This window comes from Clinocottus analis, unplaced genomic scaffold (assembly GCF_023055335.1).
Source record: "Clinocottus analis isolate CAN_PGR_092001 unplaced genomic scaffold, fCliAna1.0.p SCAF_5, whole genome shotgun sequence".
Lineage (NCBI taxonomy): Eukaryota > Metazoa > Chordata > Actinopteri > Perciformes > Cottidae > Clinocottus > Clinocottus analis.
The window spans coordinates 19,245,376-19,269,520 of record NW_027176207.1 but is presented as its reverse complement, the minus strand read 5'-3'; the positions used below and the strand labels follow the sequence as shown (position 1 = coordinate 19,269,520).

At 43.3% G+C, this 24,145-nt stretch overlaps 3 protein-coding genes across 7 annotated transcripts in view; 1 reads left to right on the top strand and 2 right to left on the bottom strand.

The window, feature by feature from the left end:
* The window catches only part of larp1 (La ribonucleoprotein 1, translational regulator), a 30,526-nt gene extending 24,184 nt beyond the window's left edge, over window positions 1–6,342 (bottom strand). For all 5 annotated transcript variants that reach the window (XM_068599996.1, XM_068599997.1, XM_068599998.1 and 2 more), the window contains exon 1: window positions 5,907–6,342. In XM_068599996.1, coding sequence (XP_068456097.1) covers window positions 5,907–6,291 — 385 coding nt within the window. In that variant the 5' untranslated portion in view covers window positions 6,292–6,342. The remainder of the gene's footprint in view (window positions 1–5,906) is intronic.
* An 8,908-nt stretch (window positions 6,343–15,250) lies between these two features.
* Window positions 15,251–20,411, top strand: LOC137802558 (15-hydroxyprostaglandin dehydrogenase [NAD(+)]-like). Its single transcript, XM_068600518.1, has 7 exons — window positions 15,251–15,505; window positions 15,839–15,962; window positions 16,526–16,632; window positions 18,246–18,342; window positions 19,000–19,076; window positions 19,324–19,481; window positions 20,157–20,411. Exons 1-7 carry the CDS (start codon window positions 15,413–15,415, stop codon window positions 20,272–20,274), a joined length of 774 nt encoding a protein of 257 aa, XP_068456619.1. The 5' UTR covers window positions 15,251–15,412; the 3' UTR covers window positions 20,275–20,411.
* Window positions 20,412–21,131: 720 nt separating this feature from the next.
* On the bottom strand, window positions 21,132–23,515 carry LOC137802559 (15-hydroxyprostaglandin dehydrogenase [NAD(+)]-like). The gene is made up of 7 exons (XM_068600520.1): window positions 23,369–23,515; window positions 22,768–22,891; window positions 22,527–22,633; window positions 22,330–22,426; window positions 22,018–22,094; window positions 21,775–21,929; window positions 21,132–21,258 (listed from the first exon to the last, which is right to left on the bottom strand). Exons 1-7 carry the CDS (start codon window positions 23,459–23,461, stop codon window positions 21,141–21,143), a joined length of 771 nt encoding a protein of 256 aa, XP_068456621.1. The 5' UTR covers window positions 23,462–23,515; the 3' UTR covers window positions 21,132–21,140.
* Window positions 23,516–24,145: the final 630 nt, after the last annotated feature.

Sequence of the window (24,145 nt, the reverse complement as noted above, 5' to 3'; positions counted from 1 at the left end):
CACCAGGTGGAGTCCATAGACGGGTTCCCAGGGCGTCGCCGCACCCGTTGGGAGCCGATAACCTGCTGCAGAGCCCCACGGGGTCTCTGCCGCTGGAGCCTATAAATAAACCGTGTGCCACGTCGGCTCAGAGAAAGAGAAACACAGCGGCGCTGCTGGGAAACGCCGCTGCTGGGGCAGATGCTGGGACTTTTGGGGGTTTGTGGCGAGTGAGTTTGTTCTACGCCCACATGTTGCATCGTCATATTGCAATTTTAAGATTAACTTATTTGGAGGTGGGTGTTGTGGGGTTTTACAGTTACTAGGCAAGTTAGAGGGGAAGAAAAAGTAGAGAAAAAAACACAGTTTACTGAAAAATAAGGCACTTTAAAACTAGCCACTGTCTTATTTTGAAAGGGCTCGTTACAGGAAACTGGAGGTGGTTGTGTGGAGGAACTTTCTCTTATAACGGTATCGTCCGCTGAAGGCTTGCAGCAGAGCGACGACGCGGAGGGAGGGAAGCCTCTCAGAACCAAATATGGAGGAAACGACAGTCGCCTGAACACACACACACACTATTTTTTCTGTCGATTGTTTAAAAACATTCATTTGTAAGAGGTTTTTAAAATGGGACTTTTTTTATAAATGCAGTTTTTTAACAAAGGCAGGAGTGATCTTTTAAGCCACACCAGCAGAGTGTGACTGGTTACCTGCAGCACAGCCTGGTCATAGTGGGTCATAGTGGGTCACTAACATTGTTTGCCGGGCCGGCTTCACTGACATGGCGGCGCTATAACAACAAAGTTTCCAACAGTTCAGATTTCCTTCTTCATGAGAGCTTTCGAGTCCCAGAGATTGACCGCCTGCTCAACAAGCGGCCGCTGATTTATTTTTGATTCATTCAAAAAACGTAAATGAGACTTAAAGAGCGTTAAAACAAACTGGTTTGGAATAAACTTCACGAGAGGCCGAGCAGGAAACAGAACAACAACGACAACTTTTTTGATGCGATGATCAAACTGAGGATAAAAACGCAGCTCATGACTTGGGAGAAGATTCAGGAAGGTTTTGAAATCAAACGTTACCAAACTCACGTCGCCTCCTGGCTTCAGGGGCTTAGAGACTCACACACACACAGTGTGAGAGTGTGTGTGTGTGTCTCTCACACTGGGCGATGCTCGCAGGACAACACCCAGACCAACGGGTGCTCTGCCGCCGCCACAAAGGGACGGAGCCGCTATCGCCGAGTCCAGGCGTCACAGATAAAGACGAGCAGGGACACCCTGAACCAGCTGACTGAAGAGAGAGAGGGGTGTGTGAGGTGAGGAGCGAGTACAACACACACAACCCAGCTGAGCACCTGTGTTACTCCACTCAGAGTTACGTCATCAGCGTCTCCACACACACAACTTTTATAGGATAGTTATATAGAGATACAGCAGCCACAATAAAAGACAAAGCGGCTAAGCAGCTCCGAAACATCTCGCTCACGTCCGATTCACATTTCTTTATTTAGAGCTTACTTTAACCTCCCAGCCTTTATATTCAGGTTATAGACTACAAGTTTAAATCGTACTATAATTAGTTTGACTCATTAAAGCCACCAACTTGGCAAAATGAAAATAAAAAGTTATAAACGACAATAAATTTCAATACCTATAAAAATGAAAAAAAACATAATCTATTGCAGTCTGTTATGATTCAAAAAATGATCTCACACACACACACACACACACGATAAATAAGTAGAAAAGAAAGGACATTTAAACTTTTTCCAGGACTGGGTGTCATTTGTGATTCTTCAAATTGAAAAACTGGAATAAACACCCAAGTTTTCATATAAAAAAATATACATTTTAACGTGTTTTTAAGTCAAAACACTGACCCGTTTAATGACTTAAGCCGACGTCAACGGCTCAAACTCTTTGGCTCGTATAGCAGCGATGTTTAGTTTAACTGTAAAACGCCCAGTACAATTTAAAAAAGGTCCGTCATTCGTTTATTAAAACTTTTATATAAAAAAAGGCAGTACATTGTTATTATTAGAAACAAACGTGCATAACTGGTAAAGCTATACGGTCTAACGGCCACGACGTTCTGTGCGGCGCCGACGTGCAGAAAACTTGGTGCCGCGATCACGATCTTTACGGTCAAACTCTGACAACCCGCCGGGCGCTTGTGCGCTCACAGCGAGGCCGACACAATCCCGCTGTTGTGTTGGAGAGACGAGCTCTAGGTTTCCTTCACTGGATGCTCGTGCCGCCGCGGGGCGCGGAGCAGATGACGCCGCCGACCTACTGAACGCCGTTCACCGAGACGTCTATCTCTCTCTCCGGCGGTGCCTAGCATCTGACCTCTGACCCCCCGTCATGGGTTGAAGGCGGAGACGACGATGCTCAGCGACGGATGAAGTAAAAGGCTTTAAGAATCTTTTGGCTCCTGGGGTCGAGACTCCTAGTCGCCTGTTCAAGCAGAACTTTAACGCAGAAAATGGGTGAAAACACCCGCGTGCGCAATTAGAATTCAGTTCCTACAACGAAAAACAACATTTTTTAAATCGTCGCCGAATAATATTGGGATGATCCAGTCATCGGGCAACCCTTTAAGTGTAAATCATTTACAGATTCTGCGTTGAAAGTCGCAAAAGGGTTTAAAATAGTAACATTTTAACTTGGGATGTACTGAGCATGATTATTATTATTATTCAACTGCAGGATTTCAACTATAATTTATTCGTGGCTAAAAATGGAAAAACAGATATATAAATGACGCAGCGCTTCCCCGGTCAGTTAGCAGCAAACGACTTCACAGCTGGGGAGAAGCTTTCGGACACAAAGCGGCCGCATTGAACACAAAACACTGGTTCTCTTGTTCTGTGGCGAATGACTGAAACAAGGACGTCGACAGCACTGCTAACATTTAGCACTAATTCACGGTTAAAAAAGGCCTCCGGGGGCTGAAGCACACGGGCGACTTTCTGCCCGGCTGTTGGGTAGGAACTGAGCCCACTTGTCTGGAGATTGACCTCAAGTTCTGGACCACGAACCTTTAAAAGGTTCGTGGTCCAGTTCGTAACTAATCCCAATATTTAGGATTCGGGGAAAACGCACAAAGCAACAGACTGTGGATGCTCAAACGGTCACATGACGAGGAGTCACATGACGAGTCAGACGGAGTCGTTCAGCCGAAGGCCGGAGGCCCGAACGTCAGCCCGGCTTCAGAAGCGGGTTCTTGTTTGTGTTGAACACGAGCGCTTCCAAGTTATCCTCAAAAGGCATCTTGTCATTAACGTTTCCAAAAAGCAGCGGCAGATCGGGAGTTTGATTTTGCTTTAAAGCCCATCGGATCCTGAACCCGTACATATGAACGTAGCCAGATTATTGCGCAACACACTGCCTCAATGTAAACTCTTTGTGTGTGTTTTTGATCCTAATCGGCTTCTGCAAAAGTTTTATCAGGGGCAAGAAGAAAAGAAAAGAAGAAGAAAAAGAAAAAGAAACTAACTCAACCGGTTTGTTGAGCGCCAGAGACGTGCTGACGTTCTGGTGGGACCTTGAACGCAACCACAGCAACATATAAACTTGCAGCCAGAGCACTGGGACCAGACCGGCAACTGGGACCAGACCGGCAACTGGGACCAGACCGGCAACTGGGACCAGACCGGCAACTGGTGTGGTGTTTGAGGACAGTGTCTCTACTGGGACAGAAGACGGCGCTTACAGCACGTTTACAGCCAAGAACCAACCAGACAGATGAGAGGCCGCTTTCCAAAAGATAAAAACAAGACAATTTGGACCGGCAACGAGATCCGGCTTTGTCGTTTAAAAAAAAAATCCTCCAACAAGTTAGTGTTATGCTTCTGTTGGGAAAGTTGGAGCATCAGAAAAAGCGATCACAATGGTGTGTGTACGTGTAGGTCTCAAGAAAGTCTTTCACATAGTGAGTGGTGATGGTCGCTGTGTTTAAACCTTTTGTTGACGGCTTGATTGTACAATAAGTTATTTAAATTTCTTTTCTGGGGAAAATAGACTTCCAATTTTTATTTATTTTTTTAACTCTGAAGAGACACAGAGTCGGTCGTCAGACATCTGGAGGCGGCTCAATTACACATCCATTTGGGGATCTAAAACGTGGAAATACGTTTTCAGCTTGTCAGGGTCTCGTTCAAGGACACGCAGAGTACACGTACACAAACACACACACACACACAGACAAATTAGAGAGCTGGCTACCTGTAAAAAAGACACAACTAGAAAGGACACTTTCCTGGACAATAACTTTACAGAGAACCTGAGCTCAACTTCCTGAAACAAGACACATATCTGGGGCCCTTTTATCTCCAGGATACATCCAAACCACCAGAGAAGGAGCCGGACTCCGTCACAAACACACAACTTCTATGTAGAGGGTTTGGTATTTTAAAAAGGGGGGGAAAACAAACAAAAACAATTCAACTTGCAGCTAGTAGTGATCTTTGAAATGCAACATAAAGGGCAAGGGGGGGCCTCCAGCCCAGTTATCTCAACCTCTGGCTCCCAGCCCGGCTCCTGCTGAGGTGACAGATTCACGTCCACCCACGCCGGGCCACGATTCAGGGTGCACATCGTACCCTGAATCCAGAGTCCACGTCAGTAACGGGCAGCAAAACAACACGACAATACAAACTGCTGACGGGCCACACGGTCAGATTCATTGTGACACTGGAACACACACACACACACACGCAGACACACACACTAAAAAGAGCAGTCTTTATGAACAATCACCAATAAACACTCCATAAATCGATTACTTGAGCTTATTTGATTATATACATTGTTGATTTGAGAACACCCATGTGTATTTATCGTGACAATTTGTATTTATTCTTTTTTTTTTAAAGCCAAACCCAGTGAGCTCATGCAGAAGCCACGATGACTCCAGTATAAATCAGCCTGCTAGCTCCCATGCTAACTAGCTTAGCTGCGCCCATGCCTTTCTCTAAGGGGAACACGTGGAGTGGACACGTGACGCCCCACAACAAGCCTGCTTCCTTCTTTTAAAGAGATTAATCGAGCCGATGTGTCATGTCATGGGGTTTGATAGGGGGGCAGACACGAGTATCGGGTATTTTAAGAAGCTCAATTTTCCCAACACAAAGCGAAGCTGCAAATGCAGTGCGGAAACCTGGAAGCTAAGCTAGCACAGCTAGCAGGCCGGAGAGCTATTGTTAGCCGGCTACAGCTAGGTGACAAACACACAGACAGATACACACACACGCACACACACACACACCGACAGACAGAGAGGAAGAACGTGGTGCAGGAGGAGGCTGAATATGAGGACATTTGTGTAAAAAGTCACTGCAGCCAAAGTATGCACTGTGACACTGCTGTAATCACACAGACCTCCTCCTCCCCGCTCCCTCCCCCCAAAAAGAAAATGCCAGAAACTTGATGCACATGAATGAAAGCAGTTTGTCTGGTGACAACTTCAACAACCAATGCATACACAGAAACACACACAACGTGCAGAAGTACATAATGCACTGCAGCAGCGAGACAAAAAGAAAAAGTTTGTTTTGCAAGTGATTAAAAAAAAACGACCTGCCATGTTTGAAAGGATAATAATATGGGTGCTCCTGTATTTATATTTAAGGGTGCAGACCTCCAGGAATAGCTTTCACTAGGAGGGGGGTCAATCCAAATATATCCAGCTTGCAGGGAGCAACAAGAGGGCGACCACAGACGGGGCTTCTTTATGCACTTTGTTTTTTTTTTAAATGGTTTCAATGAAATGCTGTCTGACTGCTTTCCTCCTTCACCACCCCTCATGTGACAGCTGCTCGTGTGACCACACCTGGGCGGACACACAACACACACACAACCCTACAGCCACTTCATATGAAAAAAATAATGATAAAAAGCACAAAAAGGGAGGCTACGAACCGTGGTGCGCCTGTCCGTTCACGCTGACCACCGTCACCGCGTTCATCTTCCTGGTCCACGGGTTCACCTTGGGCGGCGGCGCCTCGGTGAACTCTTTTCGGCCTTTGCCGCCGTCCTCGCTGAGCTTGTCGTCGCTGTCACGACCCCCTTTGCCCTCCTGCCCCGCCGCCGTCCCCTCCTCCAGCTCCTGGTCCCGGTCCTGCGCGTCGGGGCTCCCCGCCGGCCCTCCGCCGCTCCCAGCCTGCCGCTTGGCAGCGTCCCCGCGCCGCGCGCCGTTCTCTGACTCGCCGCGCGCCGCGTCGCCGTGCTGCTGCTGCTGCTGCTGCTCCTCCGCCGCCTTCGCCAGCGGGTTGCCGGGCAGGAGAGCCTCCACCTGAGTGGCCATTTCCCAGCGCCGTCTTTCTTCCCCCTTCAGGATTACCAGTCTCTCGCGCACCCCCCCTCCCTCCCTCCCTCCCTCCTCCTCCTCCTCCTCCCTCGGGCCCGAATTCGCCTTCAATTCACGAGGAAACGTGAAGTTGTGCCGCTCCGCTGCCGCTCCTCTGCCGCGCCTAGATTCCAAAAGATCTTCGGTCGAAGACGCGGAGACGTCGGCGGCGAATTAATACACGTATAAAAATGAAGAAACGTGTCCGAGGGCCTCGCAGGATTACAACCTTATCTCCAGCAGTAGCAGCAATATGGATGATCCCCACCACGCGATATAGGGGAGCGCGCACGTACGGTGGCCTGTAAGGTGGGGGGAGTAGCCACGTAAAAGACGGGAGCGCGCTTGTGGGTCAGGTCGAGATGCTGCCTTCAAGGACTTCCTCGTCGTCGTAAAAACCTCCTAAAATGTGCGTTTAGTAGTTAGTGTATTTAAAGTTATTTTGGTCTCAAGTTGAATGTTTGATTTAGTTTCATTTAGTGTTCAAAGATAATCAAACAGCCCAGTTTTGAAGAAAATATAATAATAGTTAAATAGTTGCTTTATTAATCCTGCTCTGGAATTGTTTTACTACAGCAGCATTTACACATAAAGTTAAGTAATACAATATTTTTAAAAAAGCACAATATATTCCAACAAATAGAATAGAAGAATAAGAAAAATCACAATATATACAAAACATAGAATACAATAAATTAAGTAACAACGCCAACAAAACAATAGTGCAAAACAAACATGAAAACAAAAAAAATCGTCACTTTTTAATGCAAAATTATTTTCATATCAATAGATCTTGGCAGAAAACTACACCTTCCATCGTGTTTACTACCAGATAGCATTCATTTAAACATATATATGGACAAAAAAAGAGAGACATACAACTTGTCTGTGCAGCTTCATCGTCACATTCCAGCAACTCTGGTTCCAGAAACCTGAACTATGTTGATCGCACGAGAGCTGAGATCCTTTTCTGGACCAGTCAGATACGCGACGGTGTACATGAGCCTGTTATAGTGCTGCACATGACCAGAGGACTCCTCGCAATCAGTCATGGACATCAGACCTTTAGAAGCCAGTCACACACATTTATGTGTGTTCGCTGTCACACATTTGTCACATGTATGACACAACAGTGCAAGCAGTCGAATATTTCCCAGTGTAAAAAGTTCCTTTGCTCAAAATCTTACAGCAAAGAAATACTTTAAGAGTCAAAATTTCAGGTCACTTTGAGAATAGTTTATTTGTATGTCAGTAATAAAGGTTTATTTTGGTCGATGCAAGAACAAGAAGCCTTTTAAAGCTGGAGCTTGTTTTATTTACTAAACAGTAAAACAATGCATTATGTTGTTTTTTTATCTATAATCTATATAATATATTTAGTGACTCAAATATATGTGCTCCAAAACCTCTTTTTAGTTCAATTTATTATTGTTTATGCCATTTTTAATACATGTAAATGTTGTAAAACAATGTCTTCTCCAGAAAACGATAAAACAAGTACTAGTTCACACTATCACGCAGGCAGATGTCTTTCTCATGTCATTTATCTTTCCAACCGCATTTTCCTCAGTCACTCGCTTAATCGACAGTGTATTTCTGCGACAAAATAAGATTTTTCCGACAGACCTGAACGCTGCGCGAGGCCCCACCGGATGACGTGTGTCTTGCCCTCTGATCCGCGAACACAAATCACCGTTACCTCATTAAACGTGTGTGCAAAACACGAGGATCTCGCTGCGTTTTCACGCTTTGTGAGACGCAGCGAGGATGCGTTGACATGCGGGTGTCGCCGTCGCGCGTATAATACGTCACTCGGTTTATTAAAACTATGTAAATATTTCAAATAAGTGGATGGAAAATAAGCCCCCAAACCTCCGTTTTTAGTGACATTACGCACATGCCCACGCAGAGGAGCTGCACGTGTCCGCTTTCCCAAAAACTTTTAGTCTCTTTTTTAGATTTTCTGTTTTTTGAGAGTTTCAATGTTTGTTTGTGCTGACGCCGTTTGTATTGCGCGTGTGTGAGTCTGTTGCGTTCAGTGACACCAAACGTTTAGCTCAACGTTAAAAGACCCTTTTTCTGTGTGATGATTATATAATAAAACTGTGTGTGTGCGCGCGCGCGCGCGCGTGTATGCATCTCTACCAGTGCTGGAATGAAAGAAAGTACTTACAGTACTTTTATAGATGACATGACTTGTACTTTGAGTATTTCCATTTTTATGCAACTTTATACATAAACCACATCCTGCCTAAACTATAATCTGCCTAAAAATAAAAGCAACTTTCTAAATCAGATTATTATGGCGATCAAACCAGACTGGTCTTTGTATAAACTACTTACATTTATTTGTACGTAACAACTACATTCCCCAAGTAGATTTATTTAAGTTAAGTGTTCAGGTAAAATCAACTTCAGTTAAGTTAAGTTAAATGTTCAGGTAAATTCTACATAAGAAGTAAAGTTAACTTAAATGTCAAGGTAAAATCAACTAAAGAAGTAAAGTTAACTTACACTTAAATGTCAATTCAAGAAGTAAAGTTAACTTAAGTCGAACTTAAATTACTTAACGTCCAACAGGTTATGTAAAATCTGGCTGAAGGGAATGGTGTTCACCTCAGTGGGTGACAAATGAAGTCATGTGACCCCGACCGCCCCCACTCTCCTCCCTTCCCCCCACTTATGCAGAGTAAATACAACATGTTTGTTTGTTGGGTGTATGTAAAACAATTGGCTGGGATTAAGAAAATACCTCTTGTTAAGGAGAAAAAAAGTACAATGTCTTGTCATTTTAACATGCAGATTAACTGCAGGACAGGATTTATTTATTTTTTTTGGTAAATAAAAACATACATTTTTACATAATATCATTACATTATTTATAAATCTACAAAATAGACATTAAAACTATAAATGTAAGCTCATCTATCACATGCGCTGTGTAAAAACAACATTAAAGTACACATTAGCATCTTGATGATCTTTTATTTTTGAACAGAAACCATCGGCCACAGAGCGCGACTGTCAGATGAAACCAGCCATTCATTGTTTCTGTTTCCGAAGGTAGAACTAAGTCGTACTAGGCCTTTAAATCAGTCACACAGGCGGGGTTGTTGCGTCATTTCAAACCCTTTTAAAGCTTCTTTTGACTTAAGTAAAAAACAAACATGGAAATCATGTGCGCAGTGAATTCCTAGTTTCTTCTTTCTGGTACTTGTCCAGCGTCGGCGCGGTTGCTGAAACCTGCAGGAGATCTGAAGTTTGTAAAAAGTATCCTTCAACCAGATCTTCAGCAGGCCGAAAATTGCGGGTCTGTATGTATTAAAGTTGCATTCTCTCAGCTGACCACCAGGGGGAGACTCCTCCGGTTGTATAGAAGTCCATGCTTCATGTGTTAAAGCTGCATTCTCTCTCCTGACCACCAGGGGGCAACTCCTCTGGTTGTACAGAAGTCTATGCTTCATGTGTTAAAGCTGCATTCTCTCTCCTGACCCCTAGGGGGCGACTCCTCTGGTTGTACAGAAGTCTAGAGAAGAAAATGATTTTCTGTGTGTGTGTGTGTTTTTGTGAGTACAGAAATCTTGAACTGGGACGAGACAACGTTAAACTTGTTAAAAGGTCTTTCCTCTTCGTTGTGCTAAATACTGGTGGTCGTTGTCTCCAAACATCCTTTTCTGCTTATGTTGTTTAAAGAGCAACTGGACGACGCCTGAAAATCTTTTTTTTTTTTTGCTGACCTCCCCTCCTGTTGCTGGAGGTCACTGTGACATCACTGCTGGGCGGGGATTCAGGTCACTGTGACATCACTGCTGGGCGGGGCTTCAGGCCACAAATGACATTTCTACACAAAAGCACATGCAATGTTAAATATAAAAATGCACTTCAAAAATGTTTAATGGCATATGTGACTTTATTTTTAAAATCATAAGCTGCCAGATAGACACTCATGGAGCAGCTTTTATTGGATTTCCACAGCCGAACATTCAGGAATCTGACATTTAGCTGCTGTGTTTCTCACCTGGAGGACTGGGCGGTCATGTGACCAGAGAGTCACAAGCAGAAGGCTTCTGGCCGGTCCCGTCTGGTTCCATTCGGGGGGTTTTATGACCCTCTCGTCGTGAGGGATTTGGGGGTTTTAGTGCTGCTGCGTTTTGCAGAATCTCTCAGTTAAAGTTTTTGTTTTTATTGTGTTGCTTTGACGTAATTATCTGAATTCAGGTTTTCAGGGTTTTTTTCTCTTTAAAACAAAGCTCTTGTGTTTATTGTGACTTCAAGGAATGAACATTTATTCACGAGTTTCTCTGAGGATGACGAGGTCAGTGGCATATTTATAGAGAATCCATCATAGGGGCAGAAAGCTGGCATCACAGTCACATACTGGTCGCACCCTGGTTAAATACTGGTCTCGTGAGTCGGTAGCACCCATCAGGGTAAGGCACAGGTATGAGGAAGGTTGTGAAAGGTGTGTGTGGGTTCACCATATAATGCTTTACATCTTAAACATTGTTTTTCTATCCACAGTCTCTCTCCTCCCGTACACGCCCATCAACACGCCTGTCACTCAAAGCCAAAGGCGGCAACGCACTTCCCTTCACTTGTTGTGAATTGTTCCTGTGACACAGGATTTTGACCTTTGACCTTTTGATTACGGAGGACTTTGCGGTGCATTGTTCCCCCAAATCTTTTGTTTTGTGCCTTGATAATCTGCTGAGCTGGTTGAATAATCTATCGAAAAAAATAATCATTTACCTGCGCATTAATATGAAACATTATTGCTGCATGGGCCTTGGTCCGGAGGCCGAGGCGACACACGATGATTGACTTTATTTACACAACATGAGGTTTTAGGGTCTTTTTATTGTTTATTTTCATGAGTGTTTACAAATGTACCTGACATATGTTTGGGGGTAGATTTTTTTTAAAAAGTACTTGTTAGATTCTCTTACATCATTTGCTTCACTGGAGTGCAAGGAAGCTTTTTTTTTAAAAATGTAAGAATTAACAATCAAGATCATTGCTGTCGCCATCTTGGTTTTTAGCTGTCGCCATTTTGTTTTTTGCGTCCAGAAGTAACACAAGAGGGTACGAGAGCAAAGCACAACCAACGCACTTTAAAAGGGTGCAAGTTAACTGGAGATTAACATATTTGCTGCGTTTGAATAAATCAAGAGGGATGTAGTCATTTTCTATAAACTTCTATACAACCAGAGGATTCGTCCCCTGGTGGTCAGTACAGAGATTGCAGCTTTAACACATGAAGCATGGACTTCTATACAACCAGAGGAGTGTTCTGATATCACAAAACAGATTCACCCCAAAAATGTTTAACTTCCTTTAAATCTAGATGCTAATAGCCAATGTATAGAATATTATCATCTCTCCATACGACTTCATATTTGCGTATAAAAAGTGAAAAACACAATTAAAGAAAAAAAAAAAGTAAAGTCAGCAGAGTTATTACGCATTTTAGATTGTGAGCCTGGGAACGACTCAACGCGCCGGCAGCTCGTAGCTAACAGCAACAACAACAGTGTTGACACGGCTAACTGAGCTAACAGAGCTAACCTGAGGGGAAACTCTACTTCACCTCCTGTTTACACAGCTAAGAGTTGTTTGCTGCAACAATAATGCTGAGTATTGAATCCAGCACTTTCCTTCTTTTAAAAAAAATTGAAAACAGTAGACATATCCAATTGTTACTATCTTCATCACACGTTTGACCTCTCGTTATTATCTGTTTTTCTTGTGTTATTGTTACTTATGTGGATGAGCCCGGTGTCACCGGCGAAAAAACACACATCGCTCTGTCTCGTTGGACACGCCTGTCACACACCCTCAGACCACATAATCTCTAAACACACAGCAAAGAGTTTGCATTGCCAGTCCCCTGTAGGTATTGCCACACACACACAGACACACACACACACAGACCTCGAGGCCCCTCACTGTAAACAGGCCGATATTGGGTCGGACGGCGGCGTCCCATTCTTTGCGTGCGATGACTCTGTGACACGTAAAGCTCTCGGCATTGTCCGTCTCCCGGAGCTCTTTAGCGGTGTACTCACCAGTGAAATGGCAAAGGGCCACCGGAGGAAAACACGAGTCAGCAGCTGGTCAGCAAATCACAGTTGAAAGCGGTTAAATGGCGGATTTGCCCCGTAAGCAAGACGGGCTCCCCGGGGGCCTTTTGCGGGCTCACGGGTTGGAAGGAGAGCCGTCGGTTCCACTCGGGCCTCTGGAATATATTCAGAGGCCGGAGAGTCGACAGCAGTGTGGAGGAGCTGGATCTCACTTCAGGAAGGAAATTATAATTTTGTATGTTGCGCGTTTAAAATGTCAGATCAAATATCTTTTGTATAAATATTTTGAAAACTATGTAAGATTTTGCTAAAAACAATGACTGGCACATGCATCTATTAATAAAATGTGAATAATAAATACAATAAATAATAAATATATAAAATAAAATTTAAATAATAAATAACATATACATAATGAATAAAATATAATTTAAATAATACATACAATTTAAATAAATAAAATAAACAACATCATATAAATAAATAAAATAAACAACATCATATAAATAAATAAATAAAATAAAAAATACTAAATAAACATACAAATATAAATAATTATAAAAACATTTGTAAAATATTATTTTTAAAAAACAACAACTGCATGATGATGTAATTACTGGACACAACATGGAGGCAACTTTTAAAAAGTCCAAACATAGAAAATATAACCAGCACTTTTTTTTTTAAATGACCAGATTGAACACATAAATACTTTTGATGAAGAGGCAGCACATGAAGGACCTCTCTTTTTGTGTCATGTGATCAAACTTCATGTCATTGGTCCCTGGAGGTCAGAGGTCAACACAGCTCATGTCGTCATGTATTCTTCAGCACGCTGACCTTTGGTTAAACTCATTGATGGAAGATGGATATTAATCCCAGTGGTAAATTGTTCTGTTCCAGCAGCTTTGAGACAAAACAAAACTATAAAACATACGTCTCAATATTTGATGCAATAGCTCAAATATGTCAGAGAATATAAGGGATTTTTTTCCTGAACTTTTTTACTGTTTAAGACATATCTTCTTACATATCAAACAAATGTCTACTGTTTCAAACTCAAATGTAGTTATCTCACTTCTTTTCAGATGTATTTTCTTTTCTGTTTTGGGCTTGTTTTCTAATTGATATTGCATTTAAAATTTGGATTTAAAAATATTGTGTTTTTCTGTTTATCAACTATCACACTGTGGAAGCCCCAGTTCAGACAGAATTTCTGGTATTTATGACTTTTGGAGGCTCTCAAAGCTCCAGTTAAGCTCTACAACTTCCCACCAAAATGTTTTTTTTTAAAGAAAGTATGAATCTATGTATTTTCTTCCGTTCCTGTTATGAGCGACCAGGAAGTTGTTGTCGTCGTATTAATTTACAAAACGTCGTTGCGGCCTGAACTAAAATAATGTCTGTAATTCTTTCGCCGCGTTGCAACAGTCTTGGACCCTTTTTTTCTGTGGTTGTGTCTCACGGCGTGTTTCCTTCAGGGAGCTCAGCATGCAGAGTCTTGCCAAGTATGTTTATCCAAGCCTTTGAGCAACAGGCGTCCTGAACGCAGCACAGAACTCCGAAAGCACAGGCTGCTACTCTACCTGGTGCGAGGAGGAGGAGTGGGGAGCTAATGGGGGTTGCACCTGTTGACCTTCAATGAATGACTCGTGCATTATGGGAGTTCTACAGGAAAGAGCAGTTTAGAAGGTTTTACTTATATTGCTGCACTACATAATACATACAACATCCTTTACGTTTAAATACTTTTATACACATTCTTATTCATATTCCATCTGTATATTTAATATTCTTCTTACTGTTTAATTTGTGTTTTATTACTGTTCTACTGTTTATTTATATTGCTTGATTTTTATCTTATCTTTTATTTACTTGTGCGCAAGCCTGCTGTAATCCTGTAATTTCCCCACTGAGGGACTAATAAAGGATTATTTTACCACCCAATATCTTCCTTGTTGTATTTTATTTATATATTTATTTTCATTTTGTAACAAAATTAATTAAAAAAATGTTTTATGGAATAAAGCCTCTTGGTGGTTGTGTGTTTTATTCAGTCAATCATTATACTACAATCATTCAACTCACTTCAAGGTCACGTGAACCCAACACTCCCAACATTATCTGAGGGACACCAGTATGAAGCACCAGTGCTCTGGGGGGCTATCAGACGGGGTGTGCCGAAACTGAGACCAGCTGATAGTGCTGCCGGTTAAACTCACTCCCGAGGAAAGAGTCAGGACGAGCGCAGAGTGTGCACACCTCCTGTGCGTGTGTGTGTATGTGTGTGGGGGGAGTAACAAACAGCAAGATCAGGGGTAACTGGAATCCTCAACATCTCATCGATTGTCCCACATCGATACGATGTGCATGCACACAGCACTGTGCCTCCATCTAGTGGCCACATGTAAAACACGTGTATCCAGCGGTCGCTCCTACCAGGCTGCCTTTTAAAATGTAGCAGTTCCACGCCGTCTTTGATATAAACGGAAGTACAACATATTAGAACTGGATTAAAGTGGTTTTCCAGACACATGAGAGGCCGCTCTTGAATTCGGCATAGGTGTAAACACACCAACAAGCTCTCAGCGAACGCGCGTTCAGACTTTAGTCCTCGCTCAGCGCGCGCGCCACAGCGTTCACGCGGGAATGTTTGTATGCGTTAAGATGTGTCGTTGAAATATCAACTCCGTACTATGCGCCGAAGTGAACGCCGTGTCACGCCGAAGCAGAGACGACTCCCTACCGGTGCGCCTACATATGACGTCACGGCGATTCGGCGTCACAGCTGGGCCGCTGCGAGTTCAATTAACACAAGTGACGCGCGCTCGCCATTGACTGACATTTGTTCACGTGTTTGGACACGACGGGTATGCGCGCCGCCCCATCTCCTTCAACATCCCTCCCCTCCCCGCGCATAACTGCGGCGCTTCTCGCAAGATCTCCACGGCTCCTCGGCTCCCCCGGTCCTCTGAAACCTTAAACAGCGGAAAAACAACATGCCGTTAAGTGGAAAAAACTGCGTGGTGACCGGAGCGGCGATGGGCATCGGGAGAACCATCACGGAGGTGCTGCTGCAGAACGGGGCCAAGGTAAAGTGTGTGTAGTTACGGGCTTTTAATTGCCTGTCAAAAAAAGTGAACATGTTTTGTCTTCTTTAAATGGATCATTTCAACTCGAGATTACAAGGAGATCTCGACCATGGAATCAAGAGACATAAACACGATGAAATAACAGTGTTTCCCCGAGTTGATACGATCAATAAAATACGGTCGTTTAGTTTGTTTAATAACAGAACAAGGTGTATACCTGTTCTATAGGAAAGATAGAAGTAATGAAATTTGTAATTGAAATAGCAAATTTCAACTGTATCCTTGTGTCGTTTAGTGCGTCCTTGTGTCCTTCACTGTGTCCTTGTTTACTAGGTCGCCCTTCTGGATGTGAATGAAACCGCGGGGAAGAGTTTAGTGCAAGTCCTGGAAAACCAATATGGACGAGAGAGAACATTGTTCCTCAACTGTGATGTTGAGTCAGAGGAGCAGATTAAAGGTCACACACACACACACACACACACACACACACACACACACACACACACACACACACAAAATAAAAGCAGAAGTAGGGGAGGCACTGGAGAGGGAAACAGCTGGAGAAGATCAGAGTGCTGCAGAGTTGCAGAGTTTTGTGATGTTTTACTTCCAGAGAAAAACACATACACACACACACACACACACACACACACACACTGAGGCTTACTGCAGTCTCAGGGTTGTGACAGATACACTTAGTTTACATCTCAGAAAGTTCTAAAAGTTCCTCATAATAATTTAGTGCTTCAGTGTAATCTTATTTTCACCTGATGATCATGTTCTCTGTTATTAATTTTTTTTTTTAAAGTGTTTTGTTCTGTTTGACAAAAAGTTTGAAAGAGAAAGAATCCTCTTTGAGAAGCTGGACGCAGGTTGAGGGATATTTATTTCTATTTTCTTTTTTATAATGTATGATTCATGGATCCTCAAAGTGGTTTTCCTGCGATTGGCTAATGGTTGCAGCTCTGCAGTGACGCTCCACTGAACTAATAATGACTAATAATCCTCTCTGTTCTCCAGCTGCCTTCCAGAAAGCTGCCGACACTTTCGGGGGAGTCGACGGCGTGTGCAACAACGCCGGCATCCTGACCGAGGCCTCGTGGGAGAAAACCGTCTCCGTCAACCTGGTGAGGCTCCAGAGTCACGAACCCCACGACACCCGCTGCGTTCACGTCGGAAGCGTTGCAAAATGTTTTCGCGCCAGTAGATCGATTGCGTGCAAAGTCAACGCACGGGGGCGAATGGTTGCGAAACAACGCACATTTCTGCTGGGCGCCGCGAATAAAGCGAATGCCACGAAGGCTAAAAACGAATGTCCGAGTTAATTTTAGTGAAATTTTCCAACTTTTGAGAAAAATTCTCGCGAGAAGCTCCGCCCCTTGTCACCGCCGTCCTGCCGTTGCTGAATCAAACTGCTGCCGGTCAGCCCGACGCATTCAGTCATTCAGACGCAGTTCCTGGAGGAGTCAGAGCCGTGTGCGGCTATGAATAATATTATGGATGCAGACGGGGGCGTTTTATGATCTGAGTAAGTATAAAGCAGAAGTCGTGGTTATTTCTATGGTGGATGACGCAATATTCACGACGCCGAGTCAGCAGATATTTTATCTTCACAGCGTATTATTACTTCACTGTTTAGCACAATGGAAACAAAAGTGTGTGTGTGTGTGTGTGTGTGTGTGTGTGTGTGTGTGTGTGTGTGTGTGTGTGTGTGTGTGTGTGTGTGTGTGTGTGTGTGTGTGTGTGTGTGTGTGTGTGTGTGTGTGTGTGTGTTAAACTGGTGGTCTGATAGATGGATTTAAATGTGCTTCATTCATCCCCCTGTGTTGTTTGTGGCAGCAGCAAGTTGCACAGTGGATGTATAACTATTAAGTCTGAAAAATACTTTATATACAATAAAAAAACAGCACAAAAGAAGAGGAAAAGGGAAAAAGATGATCACATAAATTGTAGAGAGCCGCTGGCAAGACGCTATGTTGGAAAAGCAGGTAAAGGGAGGGTGTGTGGTTGTGTGGTTGTGTGTGTCGTCGGGTCGTATTTCAGGTCCAGCTGATCGGCTCCATTCTGCCTTTTTTTGTTGAGTTAATTCAGAATAAAGTTGCAGGTCAAACAAAGACCTCGCTTGTCCGTCTGATGACGAGGCTCCTGCTCCAGAGGACTTCTGCAGCGCCGCCATATTGTTTTTTGTTTGTTTTTGTTTTGACATTTGAGGCGATTGCATCGTAACACGGGGATCCCACACAGCAGGAAATATGGGTAAAATACAATAAATCACTATTTTTTGGAAATTTTGGTTTCCATCTTTGTTCTGCTGATGCAACTTGTAGAAAAATGAGCTGCAGCACGCCTCCTCCTGAATGTCTTTTAATCATGTGTTTATGTGACACACACACAGACACACACACACACACACACACACACACAGACACACACACACACACACACTGTCCTTGAGTTTCAGAGTTGGCCACTTATCAGCAGGCTCTCGTACAGTTAAGCACACAACGATAACGCACTTTCACTCAATCTGTCGAGTCGTTCTCTACGTGTGCTAATCGTCTCTTTTTAAACCCACAAAAAAAGATCAGCCGCAAAACACGTAAGGTGCGTGTGACACTGTGTTTGTGACACTGTGTGTGTCTGTGAGAGACAGATTGTGTTTGACTTCTCAGTAATCGTAAAGTTTAGACTGATTTTAAACAGGTTTGATTTGAAAAGTAATGGACTGTGTGTGTCGCAGATGGGAGTCATTAAGGGGTCCTACGTGGCGCTGGAGCACATGAGCAAGTTGAATGGAGGTCGCGGAGGGTTCATCATCAACACGGCGTCCATGGCAGGTAAAAAAACACCCACAATGCATTGCATGCCTGTTGTTTTAAAACAGCCGTCTTGAAAGAATAGGAACGGCATTGGCGGTTTCTTTGATTGACCAACGTAGAGTCTCAACACTTCACAACTGTCTGGGCCACGTTCGAGTCTGTTGACCAATGGAGCAAATAAAAGACAAATTAATAAAAACAACAAACAAACAAAAATACTTATTTTATTGTAGAAGATGCGTACAAGGTGCAAAAAAGGAAATGGGTGCCGCCACGGAGCCGGGGGAGGCTGGTTGGTTGGCTAGTTAGCTGGTTGGCTAGTTAGCTGTTTGGCTAGTTAGCAGCCAATCTAGTAGTGAGACTGTTCACCAGTGGTTCCACCGTGCTTTCATGCTGCACCAGCCCACAGAAAGATTCAGCCAATAGTGGAACCTTCTTTTTGGGGTTTTCCCTCTCCGGTCCCTCCCCCTTCCCTACAACCTCCGGTCTTCACCGTTAGCGGTCGGCACTTTGTGGCTCAGCTGTTGCCATGTTGAGAGCCATTGAGAGTCAATAGAAATGCTTCCAGTTTGGCACCTTTTTTTTTTTTTTTGCCAATAAAAAGGTGCCAAACTGGAGGGACGAAGTCAGGGACTTGAGCCTATGACGTCGACTGATCCGACCTCCATCCCGCAGGTCTCGGCCCGCTGCCCAGCTGTCCGGTTTACACGGCCACGAAGCACGGAGTGATCGGCTTCACTCGGGCCATGGCGGTAAGGACGCTGGTTTTCTTCTCCAGGAGACTTCAAACATTTCAATGAAGCGTTGCTGCTGTTCAAAGTGCAGGAACACGTTGCGTGGACATGTTGTACTTTATAGCTTCTAGGGTTTGGCTTTTTAATAACCACATTGTCAAATTGCTATCATTCAGGAAGGACAAGGTGCCTCTGAGTATCTGAAGCACAGCGTCTGTTTGCGTGTGTGTGCGTGCGTGTGTGTGTGTGTGTGTGTTCCCACCAGGCCGCGTCGGAAATGTCAGGTTACGGTGTGCGGTTCAACGCCCTCTGTCCGGGTTTCGTCCAAACGGACCTCTTCGATGCCATTAATTCCAACCTGGGGCGGTTCTCCCACCTGGATGAAGCAACCCGGCAGCTGATGCAGCAATTTGGACTCGTAGAGTGAGTCTTTGTTCCTGTCGTTCTGTCCAAAGTGTACGAAGAAATGAACAAAATCTTACTTACTGCAACAACAACAACACATCTATTATGTTTGTGCTATACATGTAGAGCTGGGTGTTATTAATTGAATATCTCCTTCATGTTGTATATCACGGTATAGAATTTATTTTAGTCAATCAATAAATAGTCAAGAAGAAATAACCACATGGTTTATGTAAATTGGAAACAAATTAAAATCATTTTCTCATTCAATTTAGATGTTTAGTGAAACAAAAAACTGATTTTCTGAGAAACTTTGAGTTGGTGTGCTTGCTAGCGGCGATTTTCATTATTTATTAATCTGTTGATTTATATTCTCGTTTAGTAAATAGTCTATAAAAAGGTACTAAAATAAAGAAGTCACTCCCTGTGGCCAGAGGCGACCAGAACATATTCACATTCAAGAAGCTGAGAACTTTTTGTCTTCTCTCCTATAAATATTTACTCAAACCGATGAAGTTGATGACCAAAGTACTTGGCAACTGATTCATCTTTGCAACTCTGTTTCATAGAATATAAACACAGCGACATGGTTCCATTGAAAGACGACAAATACCACACGTTAAAGTGCATTAGACGTTACTCATTCAAGCCACTTTACCCTTTTTTTTAAATGTTATATTTGTATTATTTCAGCATGTCTGACGTAGCGGAGGCCGTTCGGCAGATGGTGACCGACGAGACGAGGAACGGAGAGGCCTTCTTGGTCACCCGGCAGAAAAAGGAATACATGAAGTTCCCCTCAATCATCTAGTGACTTCTAGTGACTGAATCAAAGCAACAACGTTTTTTCAGTGTTTGTATAAAAACCAAATGCCTCGAGTGCTTTTCATATAGCATATGAGGATGTTTGAATAATTTTTCATTGTGCTAAAAAAATAAAGAGGTCACTCCGTCCCAAATAACCTCATATCTTTCTTTTTGGTAATTCATCTTGCATGAAAGTCACATGTCATTCTGCACGTATAGTAGTGTAGTTTGTAATATTTATGTTTTATATATATATATATATATATATATATATATATATATATATATATAAAACATATATGTATGAAAACCACACATGTATGAAACCACACACAGGTAATGGTTTTAATGTTTAGATAATTTAATTCAGTAAAAGCAGCAGAATATAAAAACACAAAATTACAAGTAAAAGTATTACATTTCATTTAGCTGATGCTTTTATCCAAAGCGACTTACATTTCAGCTCTTTACACCACAGACACATCAACAAAGTTTTGTGTACTGACAGTATCAAAAGTACTCATACTGAGTATTAACACATGAGCAGTACTTTAACTTGGTCAAGGTGGTGGGAATTTTAAACACTTCATACATTGCTGAGTATTTTAGTATTGCATTCTTTAACAATTATAAACTGGTCTCGTAAGAGAGTAATTAGCAACGAAAGCAGTAAAAGTTTTCATTTATTTTCTCACATGTCGATTAGATTATTACACTTTTTTTTGTTTGCCTAGTTTTTGGATTTCGTGAACAATTTGAATCCAAGTTGCCGGATAATCAATGAAGTGCTGATTGAACAGCTGACTTTACTTTCAAGGTCTCCTGGACCTGAAAGCTGCGATGACCCGCGAGGTCACAGACGGAGAGCGGCTAGCTGAACGTCGGGAACGTCACGCAGCTCCTCCCGACGCGTCTCACCATGAGCGCCTCCCCGTTCTTCGTCTCGTCGGTCAGCAGCTCCAGGACGCCCTGCGTCACCTCGGACACACTGACACAAGAAGCAGCGCGTTTTAACGGAACATTTCTATTCATGGCGGAGCTAAATACCATCCAACGCTGGATTAAGACATTTTCAGGCGACCAAACATTTTCAAATGAACTTTCATGAACAGGAAAGGCTCTGTGAACGGGTTAAAGTTGTGAGATTAAAAACACGGACAACTCCCAGACAGGACAACACAACGCTACAGACCTGTCAATCACCTGGTAGCCCCGCCCCTAAAGCACCCCCTGCTTTATGGTCTGTTGGACTCTAAATGACCATAATTTACTAAATGAACATTATGATGTATTGAAGACTAGAAACTAGAGATTAAGACATAAACTTATGTTTACAATGTTTACTGAGGGAATACGTCAAGAGAGAAGTCGAGTCATCTATATAGACTTCTATACAACCAGGGGAGTCACCCCCTGGTGGTCAGGAGAGAGAATGCAGCTTTAACACATAAAGCATAGAGTTCAATACAACCAAAGGAGCTTACAGCAAAAAAATTCAACTCACTTTATCATCGTTTTTTCCATACGTTTTACGATGTCGTCAGCTCGGTGGGAAAATTGTCCCATTTTGTCAGAAATGTTGGAGAAGAAGTCGGTTTGGACGGCAACTGGGCAAACGACGTTGAACCGAATGCCGTAGCCCGAGGCGGTTGAGGAAGCCTGTTAAACACACACACACACACACACACAATAATGCGAGCAATAAAAGGATGAAAAGGTCAAGCTGTTGACTGACAGCCGTCCTTACCGCCATGGTCCGAGTGAAGCCGACCACTCCGTGTTTCGTGGCCGTGTAGACCGGACAGCCGGGCAGAGGGCCGAGACCTGCAGGATGAAAGTCGGATCAGTCGACATCTTTTTTTAGTTTTTGTTTTCATGCCATTATTTCCCCTTAAAATATAATCTCGCTATCTGACCAACAATCTTTTTTCTTGTTTTTGTACACAGGTCTCATCATAAAAAGTCTCATGAAAGCTATTTCTTACTGCTTTGGCAGTTAAAGGAGATACAATAGAGTACTGTGTAGAAGGTGCACTGCAATGCATTGTGGGACGTATACCTGCCATGGATGCAATGTTGACGATAACCCCTCCCCGACCTCCAGTCAACTTGTTCATGTGCTCCAGAGCCATGTAGGTCACCCTGATGACCGCCACCTGTTCAGGAGGGATGCGAGGTCCATCAATGAAGAGTTTGTTCTGTTATTGAAGGTACTAATACTAGTAATCTGAATAAAATCAGATTATTATGTCTGACCAGGTTTATGTTGACACATTTCTCCCACTCCGCCTCGTTCAAGATGCCGGCGTTGTTGCACACGATGTCGATCCCGCCGAAGGTCTCCACCGTCTTCTGGAAGGCGGCTTGAGAGAGCAGAGAAGAACATATAGCGGTCAGCTTTAAACTCTGCTGCCGCGGTCGACCTCCGACCGACAATAAAACACGGCTGATGGCGCGGCCTGTAAATGAGTCCATAAGCTCCGCCTCCGAGCTTTACCTTTGGTTTGCTGCTCTGATTCAACGCTGCAGTGGAGGAACAGAGTGTTCTGTGCTCCGTGCTGCTGGTCAAGGACTGCCTTTAAACTTTGGCCTGCAGATTCATTCACGTCCAGGAGGGCGACCTGCACAAGTGGAGCACCAGATAAAGATATATACACACACACACACACACACACACACACACACACACACACACACACACACACACACACACACACACACTCTGGCTTTTTCATAAAGCATTGTTTTTGGATGCGTTCCAGAGATATGTTTACAACACTGATTAGTCACGATTGATTGTCTTTTCATGGCTGGACTTTAAATTAAACAATGTGTTACATATATGTCACATAAAGAAATGCAGATAAACACTCATATTTGTTTTTTAAGTCCCGACTAGCTTCCAAAAATACACTGCAAGTAATCAAAACATAAAAGTATAATCTTGTGATCTTATTTGTGTGTTGCGACACATTTGTGAATGTTGTTAGCTCTAAAAAAGATTTGCAACTCAGTCCTGCTCTTTTGCTTATTGTAACACACACACACACACACACACACACACACACACACACACACACACACTGTCTAAACTTGACCTTCGCCCCGTTCTGGAGCAGCATCTCCGTGATGGCTCTCCCGATGCCCATCGCTGCTCCAGTCACTACTGCCGTTCGACCACTTAATGCCATGTCAGCTGTTTGGTAACAAGAGGAGGAAGAGGAGGAAGTCAGCTGTACAGGATCTCTGCTGGAAGAACAAATAATGGCCCGAGTGAGAGGGGTGAGGGGGCTTTTTAAACGCCCGCCTCATGGGCAGAGCCATCTGAACCACTGACCGCCCACTTATTCGATCGATGTGATCATGTGACTCTCTTTGCCCCTTGGCTTTAATTTTTTTATGTTCAACCCTAAATGCCCTTCAGGCTCTTGTCTTATGAGGAGATTTGCTTACTCATTAGCAGCACCTTAAATGCTCCACGTTAATGTTTACAGGTGTGTGTCACAACCTGCAGAGGCTGCAACACACAGGGACAACACAAAAAGGGATTTATCGATAACAACACAAGTCAAGTGAAAGTGCTCCACTAAAGTGTTTAAAGTGTATGGTGCTGAAGGTCTGACAAACCCACAAATGCCCTTTAAAGACTTTGCCATTGTTAATTGTTTACAACATATATTACATGCAATACACACTGCCACATTGAATCCAAGCCAATGTCAGTATTAGGAGTTACTGGAATTGTATAAAACGTGATGTTTCCATTTTTAATGTGAAATCTTTTTGATATCTTTTGTTGTATCTATTGAGTATTATTTTAGTCCTGATATGTTGTGTCTTCTATGTAACTTTGCTTGCTGCTTTGATGAACACAT

Excerpts from the sequence above, each read along its gene's own strand:
- LOC137802558 (XM_068600518.1), top strand. The coding sequence starts at position 15,413 with ATGCCGTTAAGTGGAAAAAACTGCGTGGTGACCGGAGCGGCGATGGGC. Across the intron at positions 16,633-18,245 it reads AAACCGTCTCCGTCAACCTG|ATGGGAGTCATTAAGGGGTC; the intron begins GTGAGGCTCCAG and ends TGTGTGTCGCAG. Across the intron at positions 19,482-20,156 it reads CAGCAATTTGGACTCGTAGA|CATGTCTGACGTAGCGGAGG; the intron begins GTGAGTCTTTGT and ends GTATTATTTCAG.
- LOC137802559 (XM_068600520.1), bottom strand. The coding sequence starts at position 23,461 with ATGGCATTAAGTGGTCGAACGGCAGTAGTGACTGGAGCAGCGATGGGC. Across the intron at positions 22,634-22,767 it reads ATCAGAGCAGCAAACCAAAG|CCGCCTTCCAGAAGACGGTG; the intron begins GTAAAGCTCGGA and ends TGCTCTCTCAAG. Across the intron at positions 22,427-22,526 it reads AATGTGTCAACATAAACCTG|GTGGCGGTCATCAGGGTGAC; the intron begins GTCAGACATAAT and ends CCTCCTGAACAG.